Source organism: Aspergillus brunneoviolaceus (assembly GCF_003184695.1).
Source record: "Aspergillus brunneoviolaceus CBS 621.78 unplaced genomic scaffold BO95scaffold_41, whole genome shotgun sequence".
Lineage (NCBI taxonomy): Eukaryota > Fungi > Ascomycota > Eurotiomycetes > Eurotiales > Aspergillaceae > Aspergillus > Aspergillus brunneoviolaceus.
Window position 1 is genome coordinate 281695 of NW_020290771.1, and position 12366 is coordinate 294060.

A 12366-nucleotide genomic window follows, 5' to 3' on the forward strand; every position below is an offset into this window, starting at 1 on the left:
GACCGATGATCTTATCTCGCAATCGATGCCTCCAGGCACCAGACAGAGACAACAACTGTAACCTCTTCGCCTGCCCTGCCAGCTGGTGACAACCTTTTTGCAGCATCGACATAGAATTGGCAGGAACTTAACCATCTCAGCATCATGGCCGCCGCCTCATCCTCGAAGCCCTCGAGCTTCCTGCTCTAGTACGTCTTTACCAACCCACAAACCTCAACACAGAAAAAAAAAAACAACCCAGCTGCTAGCCAGCCAGCTTCAGTTCTCCTTCCCAATGCAATTCCACTGCTAAGCCCACAACTAACCAATTCACCTTCCTTGGAAATCCAGCTCCTGCATCGCCCACCGCACCACCATCCTAGCCGAACACTCCTCCCCCGGCACCTCCTCATCAGCCGCCTCCTCCCTCGCCTCCATCATCCTCCCCAAGATCTCCCACGACCAGCCCCAGAAGCTCACGTACACCCACGAGCGCCTATTCGTGCACTACATCGCCGACTCCCCCAGCAGCAGCAGCACCAACAACAATAACAATGACTCCTCCTCATCCACGGAGCCCAACTCCTACGCCCCGCTCAGCTACATCGTCGTCGCGACTGCCGAGCAAGGCCGCCGCATCCCCTTCGCCTTCCTCCTCGAGATCAAGCGCAAGTTCCTGGCGGCCTACCCGCCGTCCAGCACCGACTTTGCCACGCTGCCGGCCTACGGCTGCGCCGCGTTCAACCCGGACCTCCGCGCGCTGCTGCAGACGTACAACACGGCGCCGCCGTCGGACTCGCTCGCCTCGGCGCGGCGCGAGATCGACAGCGTGCGCGACATCATGACGGAGAACATCGAGCGCGTGCTGGAGCGCGGCGAGCGCATCGATCTGCTCGTCGACAAGACGGATCGGCTCGGCGGCAGCGCGCATGATTTCCGGATGCGCAGCCGCGGGCTGCGCCGCCGCATGTGGTGGAAGAATGTCAAGCTGGTCGTGCTGTTGATCGTGGTGATCGTGTTCCTGGTGTATTTGTTTGTCGGGATGGGGTGTGGGTTGCCTGCCTGGGGGAAGTGCGTGGGTTGAATGTTTCGACTGGTTGGTTGGATGGCAGTGAGTGGAAAGAAAATGGGGTGATTGGGTGGGTGGGGGTGTGAGATTGAATTCCTTTTTGTGAAGGTTGAGATTGAGCCTTGTGCTTGTTGCGTGTTGTTGATTTGCGTTTGTTTTGAGTTGCAGTTCTTTTGCGCTGGTTGTTGATTGATGGGCTCATGATTGTCAACGGGTGATGGTATCTAGTTGAGGTTGGTGGGCTGGGCTGGCCTTTGAGATGGATGGAAGCTCAAGTTTTAATTCTGTATAATATCATGATAATGTAGTCTGGTTTACTTCTATATCACTATTAATCCCCCGGTTTTAGACCAAGCCTGTGGAGTATAAGGAGTCGGCGATGGAACAAACACCGGCAGATATAGCTCGAGACCCATTATATAATAACATATTGCCGTATATGGCAAACAGAATACACCTCCAGGCACCAGGCTTGGAAATGTCTCGAACCAGCTCAAGAGATAGACTGCAGAGCTCATGAGCATACAATACAAATCCAACTGCATCGTCCATCCAATCCACACCTTGCGTAGTTCACAAAGCGCCCATAGAAGGTGCACAACCAGGAGAATCCAGACTGAGAGGGAAAAGAATCAAGTATCGTGATATGGTGTTCAATTGATCGGCTACCTAAGCAATCTAATTGCTAAAGTTTACAGTATGTGTCTCACTCTCAAACCCACAGCGTCCTTGCCACCGTGGTAACATCAGTGCGGGTCTGCAAGCGAGGCAAACGAACCCCCTGGATTAGATCCAGGTATAGGTTATTTGCTATTCCTTCTTCGCCAGTCGTATACCCCATCAAGCATTGTCAAGGGTTGATGGGGAGATAAACCTGGCGCAATTCCTGTGGGAAATAGGGGGGGGGTGGGATGATCAGGGGAGCGATCAGCTACGTTTTTCGGGGTAGTCGTAGCGCATTTCTCGAGGTACTGTATCTTCCGTAAAGATCTCGTGCCTGACCAATTGTGATCGTGATAGTCCAGTTCCTTGAGCGGGATGTTTCAGCCTTTGCCGGTATGCTTGCGCTTCATCGAGGGTTGAGCACGGAGATCGAGGGCCCTAGACCATTGACCTTTATGCACCAGCATCCGGAGTTGTGGCATCGCCCTCGCAAGTCTAAGCCCTGCTTAGATTGTTGTGATAGGGCGTGCAAGTCAAAGGTCGTCAAGTCCGGATGATTGCATCTCGGATGCATGCGGCCAATGGTATAGTGCTTGTCTGCAGATTGTCCCAATCATTTTAAGACGCTTCAGCAGATCTCCGCGAGCTCAGGAACATGATCGTGGTGCAGATTCCCTGGAGTGTGGAAACTTGAAAGAATTCGCATGTTGTGAGTTAGACAGAAGTCGATGGGCGACTCCCGCGGACCTTTTCAATGGGCAGTGTGCGTCACATGATCCGAGCTGCGCTTAGCCTTACTAGAAGCCCCCTCATTCGGCAGCTTACAGCTAGTCCCAGAAAGTACCAATCAAAGCTCACCGCCTGCCTATCTGACGAGCGGTCCGGGTCGATGATCCTCCGGCCATTGTTCTATTGCATTTCGCGATGCGCTATCCGTAGTCGCGTCAAGCTTCGATTCTTGTTTTTATAGAGTGCTACAGAATCTTTCTGTGAAATACCGATGTGCTACTAACATTCACTTATTCTTTCTTTCCTGCACACAACTATGCTATTCGATCTCATGTCATGATCCAGACGGGAATCTATTCGCGCCTGAAACCCCGATAACGCGGCCTGGCACCAACACCGGCAAGGAAAAATGTCAAACAACGATGACATTCAGTGGCTAGAAAGCTACCTACGCTATGGCTACGACCCCGAGGTGCAGAAGTTTGAAGACAATAATTTGGCATACTTTCAGGCAAACCCGTACTTTGCCTTGCCCCCGCCGTCTCAAATGTCCCACCCGTCGCCAGGAACGAGTCACGCTCGATTTCAACCACCTTACCCTCAAGGTCGTCCATCAGCGGAGAGAACCAATGTGAGGCCTACCGGTGTTACTCCTTCCTCAGCACCCGCTCCTTTTCCAACACAATCTCGCCCACCGCATGCTCCACCTCGTTATGCGCCTCCATCGTCCGGCGCGCCACCCCCCGTGTCCCAGACGCAAGGCTCGCAGGTTCATTATGCTCCTGTCAGGGGACCCGAGTCTTATCAGAACCTAGCGCAGCAAGCTCTCTATCATTCGCAGCGGGCACCGTCTCCACAGCCTCAACAACCAACCCAATCCTATCCACCTACCACGACAGCAGCACCTACAGCACCTGCAGCAGCTGCTCCGCCGCCTACGAAGACAGCTCCGCCTCAGCCTCGAAACACAGGGTCTCCTCAATTGCTTAACCCCACACAATCCCACCTGCCCAACAGCGCGGCCCCTCGCGCACCTCAGGCTGGCCCTCCAAGAGCCTGGACAACGATGCCTGATGGTAACAGAACGGCCTCGGCCTCTGCGCCCGGGCGCGCGCCTCCGCCGACCTCGAAGACAGTCTCTCCTGAGGCGCAGAAGTCTGTTTACCATCCAACGCCTCAGCCGATGCCGTCACCTTCGGCTTACTCCGCGCCTCCGCAAAATCCGCCAGTAACTCAGGCTACCGGCGGACCCAACCAAGCTCCTACTGCTGGGTCTCACACGGCTCCTTCACAAGGCAGGCCACAAAACGGCCCAGTAGATCAGAATGCAGGCGGGCACAATCAGAACTCTTCCGCCGCGCCTTACGGGGTATCACCGAAGAGTCTGGTACGGAATCCAGCAACAAGTCATCATACGGGCGGACCTTACCAAAGTTTATCCGCTGGGTCTCATAAGCCACCATCGCACGGTATGCCCCAGATACCACAACCCGGAGGTCAACCAGCTTCTGCCCCGGCTCCTGCCCCGGCTCCTGCCCCGGCGCCTGGCCCAGCACCCGGCCCAGCACCCGGCCCAGCACCAGGCACAGCACCAGGCCCAGCGCCTTCGCAAGTGATCCCTCAAAAGCAGAAGTTCGATGCGTTCACGAGTCAAGAGTCTGGAAATCCTGCTAAGAAACGTCGCGTCGGACCTCCAAAGACATCAAAGCCACCGGCGTCGTTTGCGTCCACGGGTGCCGCCCATCCTCCAATCCCGGCAGGTGGGCTGTCTGTCTACAGTTACTCTCCCGCAACTACCCCGGGGCTCAAAGTGAAGGATCATTTGAAACACCGCGCCGACATTGTGAAGCCTATAAATGAAGCGGATGCTGCTCGGAAGCTGGCTTATGACCCTAAGACCATTGCTAGAGATGTTCTAATTGCATCCGGTCGTCATCCAACTGAAGACGCTCTGAACCATCACCTCTTCCGTCTACGGGATGTGTTCACACATGTGGACAACGGGTCAGATCTGGCGACATTTCGATGGGATCTAGTAGATTCGCAGGAGGCACGTGACCAGGGACGGATGGGCGCTCCCCTTCCGCCGTCCAACCGACTTTCCACGCCCAACCAACTTTCCGCGCCGCGTCCCGCGCCGCGACCGCCGCACCCGATTCCTGCTCCGCCTCATCTGAACTTCCCATCAGCCCCAGTCCCGCCAGCATCTGCGCAACCTCAGCAGGCACTGCCTCCACATCCAAAACCGCAAGTGCAGCCATCGCAACCTCCTCCTAGCTCCCAAATTTCCTTCCAGTCTCCTAGTCCGCAGGTCCAGCTTCCTCCCAGAACCGGTGTTCCTTCCTTGCAGTCCCCGTACACACCACTGCCGCCAACGCCGCAGCCGCAGCCGCAGTCACAATCCACACCCAGGACACGGGCGAGCGCGATGGTGGGCAAGCGGGGACCTGGTCGTCCGCCTGGGAGCGGCAATAAACCCAAGCAGCCGGTTACGGCGACGAGCGCACAACCGGTGCAGTACCAGGTTTTCGGCTGTCAGTGGACGGACTGTCGTGCTGAGCTCCATAACCTGGAGGGGCTCAAGAAACACATTTTCAAGGTTCATGTCTCTCAGCAGCTGACCTGCGGTTGGAAGGGATGCACACACCCGGAACCCATGCCTGCGGCGCTGCTCTTCAAGCACGTGAAGAAGGACCACCTGGACTCTATCGCGTGGAGGCTGGGCGATGGACCATCTGTGCCAAGACCTGGTGAGAAAGCATCTGGATGATCGCATTTCCACTTTACGCGTGACTTGTAGCATTTTGAAGGGCAATCGTTAATTATTTGACTCTTGCTCGCACTATCCAATAGGTGAAACCACTAGCGAAACAGGACTGTCTACGATTCCTCAGAACGGTCGACCTGGTATGGATGACATGCTTATCTTTCCGGCGAGTGGTTCGTCGATCCGAGCCTACCATAGAGTTCATGGCAAAACTACCCAGCAGCAAAAAGCGCAGGAAATCCTCAAGGCTGTGCAGCGACTGAAAGAACAGATCGGCGTGGGCTTGGACCCTGGGGGCTGCGAATTGACCAACTTTGTGCGGAATGAGCGACAGAGCACTGAGGAGGATGTTTATGAAGTGGTTGTCTAAGCCTGTGGTATCTTCATATTACGGCAACCGGCATTCTGCATTGGGCGGTGTGGTTGGTCCCTTTCTCAACTTTTCTAGAGTAATTCATTCGAGAGCATCGGTGTCGAGGCCTAGGTGTTCCGGTCGCTTTTTGGGAGTGTGTCCTGTGACTCCTACCCAGCTTTGGTTCGTCCCCAACCCGTCGCTTACCCCAGGAAACCACAACCTTGTACATTGATATCGTGGGAAAGCTGGGAACATTCTGCAAGGTGATATACATCCATACAATGCACACATACGAAGATACATGCGAAGTATTTCATAGAAAGTAAACGATGCATTGGATGGGAGCCCAAAAGACCACCGCCCGGGTATTCTAAACAAACAAGCCCATTGCCTTTTGGTCTTTTCCACCCTGTAGTCATTCGCTTAAACTAGACTCGAGACACAGAACACAAAAATACACGCGACAGAAAGAAAAAAGAAAATAGCAGTCAAAACGTTCAGGTTGTGGGTATCCATCCTCCCTAGCCAGACTTTCCTTCCCAATTCACACCCTACGACGACGATCCCACGGCCGCAGCAGCCGCAGCCGTCTCCTGCGAGACCCCGGGCACTTTTTGATCAGCGGGAGCGTCGAGTTCGGCGCCATCGTCCTTGGCGTTGACTTCGAGGAAGTGGTAGAGGACAATCATCATCATGGCGCAGCTGCCGAGGAAGACGGCCAGGCGGTGGAGCTCGTCGTCGGTGATCATTGTGATGGTTGTATTTCTTTGGGGGATGGACTGGTGGGGTGAGAATTTTGAATATCACGGTGTGAGGTTCAATTGAGGTTGTTGTGTGGGTGTTTTGTGGTGATGCACAGCAGGAAGAGGTACCGGCGCTGTAGGAGGGAAGTAGATAGCGGAGATGGGAAGTTCACTGTCCGGAGAACGGGGGAAGCCACGTTAGCCTTAATCATGGGATGCAGGGCAGTGTGTAGGAAGGACGGTTGAATTGAGGTGACATGTCGGCTGCTGGGTTGAAAATCAATGCAAGAAACATACCTAATCTCCGAAGATAGATTTGTTGGTTCAATGGGGGGAGCAACAGACTGTTGACTTGACGGTTCGGAGGAGGACACTTTGCGCTCTGTCGGGGAAAGTCGTCGTAATTCGTAACCAGTGGACTCCCTCCCGCCTTTCTTTATCAGTCAGCACTGCCTATCTTGATGCCTCATCGCCCAGGCAGCAACAGCTTTGACCGATTCCACTTCCCGATCAGGGCAGGGCGACCGGTGATTGGAAGCTGCGACTGTTAAGTTACCTAACCCGTGACCGTGACCACCGACTGGACTTAGTCTAGCTTATGCCTAAGAATACAGGCAGCGGCCGCAACGGCCCGGCCGTTATTAATTATTATTTAACTTAACTAGCATTTACAATCGTATCATCTCAGCTCTCACTCACTTCTTCCCCTGTCTCTCTTCTTGTTGGATGGACTACAGGTAAGAGTGAAATTCTGTCAGTCTGTCTGGATACTACTTCTGCAGCTATCCTCAGTCTTCAAATCTGCTGTATGTATGCGAACGATCTCTTTTCTTCGGTTGCCCTCTTTCCCCTCTGTCCCGAGTCCCCTCTTCCCCCTCCCGTGTCTGTCCCTCATAATCTCTTTCCCCCCCAAGAATTCCAGACAGCGGCTCTCCCCGCTCCATCCAGATCTCGGCTTTGCCTCAACGCTCTGGCTTTGCGCTTCTCAAGACAGCTCCTACCCATTTTTCATGCACTCTGATGTGTTTATTGATTGTTGGGTAGCTTAGAGGGGGCAGCTGGATCGCAAAATATTGATGTCCCCCGTGTTAATCGATCTATGACAGTCTGCCACCATGGACCAGGGAATCAACCCATTTGTGACGGCCAAACCTCCCAACCCACCCAAGAACGCCGGGCCTTCACTCCTCGCCTGCCTGCTGTGCCGACACAAGCATCTCAAATGTGATGGCAACACACCCGTCTGTGGCCGCTGTGCAGCCACGGGCGCCGAGTGCCAATACACCCCGTCGCGTCGCGGCTACAAAGGCCCGTCAAAGAAACGCCGAGCCAACCCGTCCTCCCCCGATCAACTCCCTACCGACCTATCGGCTTCGTTTGAGGCCCAGCCATTCTACAATGTCCCCTCCGAATGGGTTCTTCCCGGGAACATGCCTCTCATGCCAGTGACGACGCCGCTCCCCAGCACCAGCACGTTGCCGCCTTCCCTTCCGACCACCAGCCCCGAACTGACGACCGATGGCTCGGTCTCGTCGCAGCCTCTTCGCGCGGCTCACAGCCCCCTCACCCCGGACTCGTATTCTTCCAACCCAGGCGACAATTACCTCATTGACATTTACTACACCTACTTTCACCCCTCCCACCCCATCCTGCTCCCATTCCGGATTCTGTATCGGTCTCATGTCCCACCTTTCCTGGAGCATGTGATCAAATTCATTGGCACCCACTTCACCCCCGCTGCGTCCAGTGACACGTACAGGCCGACCGTCATGTCGTCTGTCATGGAACAAGATCCTTCGGTGGAAAAGGTTCAGGCCCTGTTGCTGCTGGCCATTGTTCTTCATTCGCGGAACGAGCGAGCTGATGCCGGAGTGTGCATCGCAATGGCTGTGGACCTGGCTTTTGAGCTCGGGCTACACACCCGACACTTCGCCCAGACCATGGGAGAGGGGGATCCGGTGCGGGAGGAGAGTCTGAGACGAACCTGGTGGGAACTGTTCATCATTGAAGCCATGCTGACTGCCCTCGGCGTTCAGCCGCAATACCGTTGCAACACCGTGCCTTTGGAAGTGCCACTGCCGTGCGAGGAGAGGATTTATCAGGACGGACTGGCTCCCCCGCCCCCATTGACGATCGCACAATTCGATGAGCGGGCGTTCGCTGATGAAGAACGGGATTTCTCCTCCTATACCTACCGCATCGAAGCGGCTCGCATCTTAGGGCGGGTGGTGGCCATTCAGGATATGGTCGAAGGCCAGCAGGATCAGGTCGAAGCTACCGACGCTCGGATTACTAGCTGGTTCCATCATTTGCCCGAGTCGAAGGCTGAGCTTCTGCGTCCTGATGGTTCAGTGGATGAGATGATGTTCCAGGCGACTATGGTCGTCAACGGGTCGTCTATCTACCTGCACTTCCCGCGCTCGGATCTGCTGTCGTCTCCCGCTGTGGCCGCGGAGGTGATCTGCGGTCATCATGGGCCGCTGAGCATCCCGGCTTTCTCGCACCATGCCCATGCCATGAAGGCCGTCAAGGCCGCCAGCGAAATCTCGACGTTGGCGTCGATCCGGATGCCCGTCGTCAAGCACACCCCGTTCTTCATCTGCACGTTGGTATTGAGCTCCATGGTGCAGCTTGCCGCCTGCTCGGTGAAAGCCGGCCAGATGCCCGACCCCAGTCGGGACCGGCTTACACTGACAATCGGCGTGTTCAAGACGCTGGCCCGCACGTGGGCCATCTCCCAGAGCATCATGCGGCAGATCAAGGCGGTTGCGCGCGACGTGATGGACCTTGGGCTCCGACCCAACATGGACCAGATCGATCTCAACAGTGTCTTGGATAATGGCCGCTTTTGGATGCCCGACATGCTGCCTCGCTGAAGAATCTGAGTCCGGCGCATCACCTGTGTGGTGTTCCTCAATCGTGGGAGACGTCATGCCTATTGTTTTCCCATCAAAGAATATATCAGCACCAGCCCTTCCCGCGCCTTCTCCCTAAAATTTTCTGTTGATATTCTTGACCATTGCAACGATGATACCCTTTCCCCTGACTGCCCCAGGATGTATGAAACCGGGCCCGACCTACTGAAGACTGATGATTTGTTATGGTGTATTTACATGCCAGGATATGCCGAGATGATGGACGATGACGATGCGGATGTGTTGAGTTACCTTGACACCGAGAATTTCTTGCGAGTTTCCCTACATCCGGGGCTAGTGTAATGGCTTTGGACGCTTCGGATATTCGCCTGCCAACCAGCAGAGCTACACATATTTCCCTTTTGGATTGTTGTCTTGTGGATCTCGTTTTCTGGTTCTACGGGACCTGCCTAGAATGCACATTCTTTGACATATTTTTCCTCATCCATTCTGAGGATTTCCTGTCCTTTCGATTATTTTGGGTACCAAATAGCATTTGATAACTGACTAACTAACTTCTGGTATATTAGTCAGCCACAAGTCCGGGGAAATTCCGTCGCACTAGGTTTTTTAGCCTTTTGTCGATCTCCACTGCGGGCACGCGTTCCCGTCACTGTCTGCGTATCCACTATCCACAAAATTCCATTCCATGTTTTGTTTTTCAGTTAGTCTTCTTCAACATGTACACTTGTATCTACGCTCGGGTCTTTTCTTATATTCTCCTGGGTATAATTACACAGCAGACTGATTGTGTCACTCTTCCACGCTTACTTGTGACAGCTCGATCACCACCCAAACCAATCCAATCACAATCAGTTGCAGCAGAGCATCCCACCCCCAGAATGGGGAACCTCACAGTGTCCGAACTCCACAAAGCCCTCCCCGGGGGCAACCACTTGGACTGGCTGGTGGTAGACGATATACTCCGCCAGATCCTCGTGGACGTAAAGCAACTCACAAAACCGATCAGGCACCTCCGCGTCCGCATGCAACTCGAAGACCAACTCATTGACCGCCTCCCACAGCTCCCCCTCTTCATCCACTCGGCCTACGACGCCAACAAAGTCAACTGCATGCTCTACCTCTTCCGGTACATGATGAAACTCAAAGGTGACCTTCAGACGCGCTGCCGCAAGCGCCGCCTGGTCCTGCCTGCCAACGCCGCCGCGGGGGAGCTCGGCACCTTCACCAAGCCGCCCGCGAACGTGATCAGCAAACATTTTGTGGAGATCAACGTGCGGCGCGCCGGGAAGCCGGAAACCCGTCACCAGTCCAATTGGCGGTATTATTATACGGACGATGGGGAAGGGGGCAAGGTGGTTTGCCGGTTGCCGCAGGGCATGTACGGTGCGTTTGTGGATGAGATCAGAGACAAGAGGGTCTACTATCGTCGGGACAAGGATGTGCTTCAGCCGCTGTGGCCGGAGGCGGAGAGCATGAATGTGGCGGTTCGGGGGTTGAGGGAGAAGATCGGCGATGTGGTGGAGGGGGAGGAGGCGTGGTTGCGGGCCTTGTTTGCGTTGATGCATTCGGATACGGGACCGGTTTGGTTCGTTGTTGCTGGTGAGTTGGCCGGTCGCCGGTCGAGTGGTTTGCGATTGGTAGCTGACGTTGCCCTAGCTCGGGGTAAGAACCCTGATGGTGTTGATGGTGTTATCTACCCTGGACACGGGAGATCCGGCTCTGAACGGCAGTGTATGCATGGGACTTCTCTTGGAGATGAAGCATCTCGTGACCAAGAGTCTTCTCGTGGAAGTCCATCAAGATCTCCCGAACTCGATCGACATTCTGAAGATGATCTACACTCAGAACCGGAAATCCCACCACCGGCGCCAACGCGCGGAACCCGACACCTACACGCCCGTGAACCGCATCCCCCAACCAACAAACCAACTCATGACCGCATATTCATCCCGCCGTGGACGATACCTCAGATCCCACCACCACCACCACCGCAACCACAGCCGACAATAACTCCTGCCCTGGGCGACCGCGACCCGCCGCCCGCCAGACCGTCTAGCTCTCGTTCCATCCTTAACACTCCCCCGCAGCCGGACTGCGCGGAGACGGACCGGAGAACGAGGAGGCATCTGACTATATCTTCTCTTCTGAACTGAATTCGTAGTAAATCCTGAGATACCCTGTCTAGCGTTCCCCCTTGCCCTGCTGTGTACGTACGAACAGCGAAAGCCTTGCGGGTTTGACGCAGTCATGAAGTATTCCGAAGTTGGCCAGCAGTCAAGCCCAGTGGCTCCTTATTTTTCCCCAGGAATAACGGTAATGACGACTTGCGCTCTCTAACCTGTAAGCCCTGATACATCGGAAGGAAAGTCCCCGGGCCCTCTCGGTAATCGCTATGCTTTTGACACGGGAGGAGGTTAGGGTGTAGTTAACTATAACTAGTCCATGCTGTGCCACCTCCCTATATTCAGTTCTCTCTACGCCAGCAAGTAAGTAAACATCTTCTTCCCACACCTCAACCCCCCGAATATCAGCTGCAGAAATGAATAACAAGTCCAGACTATGACCAGCGCGCGCCCCCGAGAATGAGAATAACACGCTAGCTACCTCATGCTGAGATCCCCTGGAGCTAGAGTATGTCTTGTTATTTCTCTCAACCCGCCCTCAAATTATCACCCTCGTTACCCACACTCCATACATACTCACAGTATTCCTAGAGAAATGGAAGAATCATTCGATGTATAGTGTAACTGCTGTACCATACTGTGCTGTACTGTACAAACCCATCCACCCACCACAGCCCCCCTCCCCTCCTCTTCCCCTCAGGGCTCTGAGAGGCAACTACTCCTACTCCTACTCCTACTCCTCCCTAGCTCCTACAGCCATCCCACCATCACCATCACCGTCACCAAGAAAGAGTACAACGGATTTTAACGAGCGAAAAGACGAACTATCAAGAGAATCCAAAAAGCAAGTCCTCAAAGCAAGGGAAAGGAACGGGGGTATTCGTATTCGTATTCTTCAATTCAAGTCACATCAAGTCAAAGCAAGTCAAAGCAAGTCAAAGCAAGTCACCGGGCCATGCATCTGCTAATTTCATGCTGCAGAAAATTAAAAGAGTGGTATAAGTTTTCAGGCACGGGAGTCTATAGTTAAAGCAAAGCAAAGCAAAGCAAAGCAAAGCA

The 12366-nt window shown here is 54.4% G+C and overlaps 6 protein-coding genes across 6 annotated transcripts; 4 read left to right on the plus strand and 2 right to left on the minus strand.

Moving 5' to 3' along the window:
* The first annotated feature begins 31 nt into the window (after positions 1 to 31).
* BO95DRAFT_443815 (synaptobrevin family protein) lies at positions 32 to 1391 on the plus strand. The gene is made up of 2 exons (XM_025586740.1): positions 32 to 188; positions 331 to 1391. Exons 1-2 carry the CDS (start codon positions 145 to 147, stop codon positions 1061 to 1063), a joined length of 777 nt encoding a protein of 258 aa, XP_025441376.1. The 5' UTR covers positions 32 to 144; the 3' UTR covers positions 1064 to 1391.
* A 294-nt stretch (positions 1392 to 1685) lies between these two features.
* Positions 1686 to 2416, minus strand: BO95DRAFT_443816 (uncharacterized protein). The gene has a single exon (XM_025586741.1). It carries the CDS (start codon positions 2283 to 2285, stop codon positions 2118 to 2120), a length of 168 nt encoding a protein of 55 aa, XP_025441377.1. The 5' UTR covers positions 2286 to 2416; the 3' UTR covers positions 1686 to 2117.
* Positions 2417 to 4868: 2452 nt separating this feature from the next.
* Positions 4869 to 5577, plus strand: BO95DRAFT_365298 (putative C2H2 finger domain protein; the record flags this gene model as incomplete). Its single annotated transcript, XM_025582692.1, has 2 exons — positions 4869 to 5190; positions 5294 to 5577. The coding sequence occupies 2 exons, from the start codon at positions 4869 to 4871 to the stop codon at positions 5575 to 5577; spliced, it is 606 nt and encodes a 201-aa protein (XP_025441378.1).
* Positions 5578 to 5812: 235 nt separating this feature from the next.
* Positions 5813 to 6686, minus strand: BO95DRAFT_443818 (dolichyl-diphosphooligosaccharide--protein glycosyltransferase subunit 4). The gene has a single exon (XM_025586742.1). It carries the CDS (start codon positions 6309 to 6311, stop codon positions 6114 to 6116), a length of 198 nt encoding a protein of 65 aa, XP_025441379.1. The 5' UTR covers positions 6312 to 6686; the 3' UTR covers positions 5813 to 6113.
* Positions 6687 to 7011: 325 nt separating this feature from the next.
* On the plus strand, positions 7012 to 9352 carry BO95DRAFT_166555 (Zn(II)2Cys6 transcription factor). Its single transcript, XM_025580769.1, has 2 exons — positions 7012 to 7115; positions 7350 to 9352. Exon 2 carries the CDS (start codon positions 7421 to 7423, stop codon positions 9179 to 9181), a length of 1761 nt encoding a protein of 586 aa, XP_025441380.1. The 5' UTR covers positions 7012 to 7115; positions 7350 to 7420; the 3' UTR covers positions 9182 to 9352.
* A 493-nt stretch (positions 9353 to 9845) lies between these two features.
* Positions 9846 to 11567, plus strand: BO95DRAFT_443822 (uncharacterized protein). The gene is made up of 2 exons (XM_025586743.1): positions 9846 to 10783; positions 10841 to 11567. Exons 1-2 carry the CDS (start codon positions 10063 to 10065, stop codon positions 11335 to 11337), a joined length of 1218 nt encoding a protein of 405 aa, XP_025441381.1. The 5' UTR covers positions 9846 to 10062; the 3' UTR covers positions 11338 to 11567.
* Positions 11568 to 12366: the final 799 nt, after the last annotated feature.

What these genes read in the sequence shown, in the direction of transcription:
- BO95DRAFT_443815 (XM_025586740.1), top strand. Translation starts at nt 145, where the DNA reads ATGGCCGCCGCCTCATCCTCGAAGCCCTCGAGCTTCCTGCTCTA. An exon ending in CCCTCGAGCTTCCTGCTCTA is followed by an intron (nt 189 to 330) that starts GTACGTCTTTAC and finishes TTGGAAATCCAG; the next exon opens with CTCCTGCATCGCCCACCGCA.
- BO95DRAFT_443816 (XM_025586741.1), bottom strand. Translation starts at nt 2,285, where the DNA reads ATGCATCCGAGATGCAATCATCCGGACTTGACGACCTTTGACTTGCAC.
- BO95DRAFT_443818 (XM_025586742.1), bottom strand. Translation starts at nt 6,311, where the DNA reads ATGATCACCGACGACGAGCTCCACCGCCTGGCCGTCTTCCTCGGCAGC.
- BO95DRAFT_166555 (XM_025580769.1), top strand. Translation starts at nt 7,421, where the DNA reads ATGGACCAGGGAATCAACCCATTTGTGACGGCCAAACCTCCCAACCCA.
- BO95DRAFT_443822 (XM_025586743.1), top strand. Translation starts at nt 10,063, where the DNA reads ATGGGGAACCTCACAGTGTCCGAACTCCACAAAGCCCTCCCCGGGGGC. An exon ending in GGTTTGGTTCGTTGTTGCTG is followed by an intron (nt 10,784 to 10,840) that starts GTGAGTTGGCCG and finishes ACGTTGCCCTAG; the next exon opens with CTCGGGGTAAGAACCCTGAT.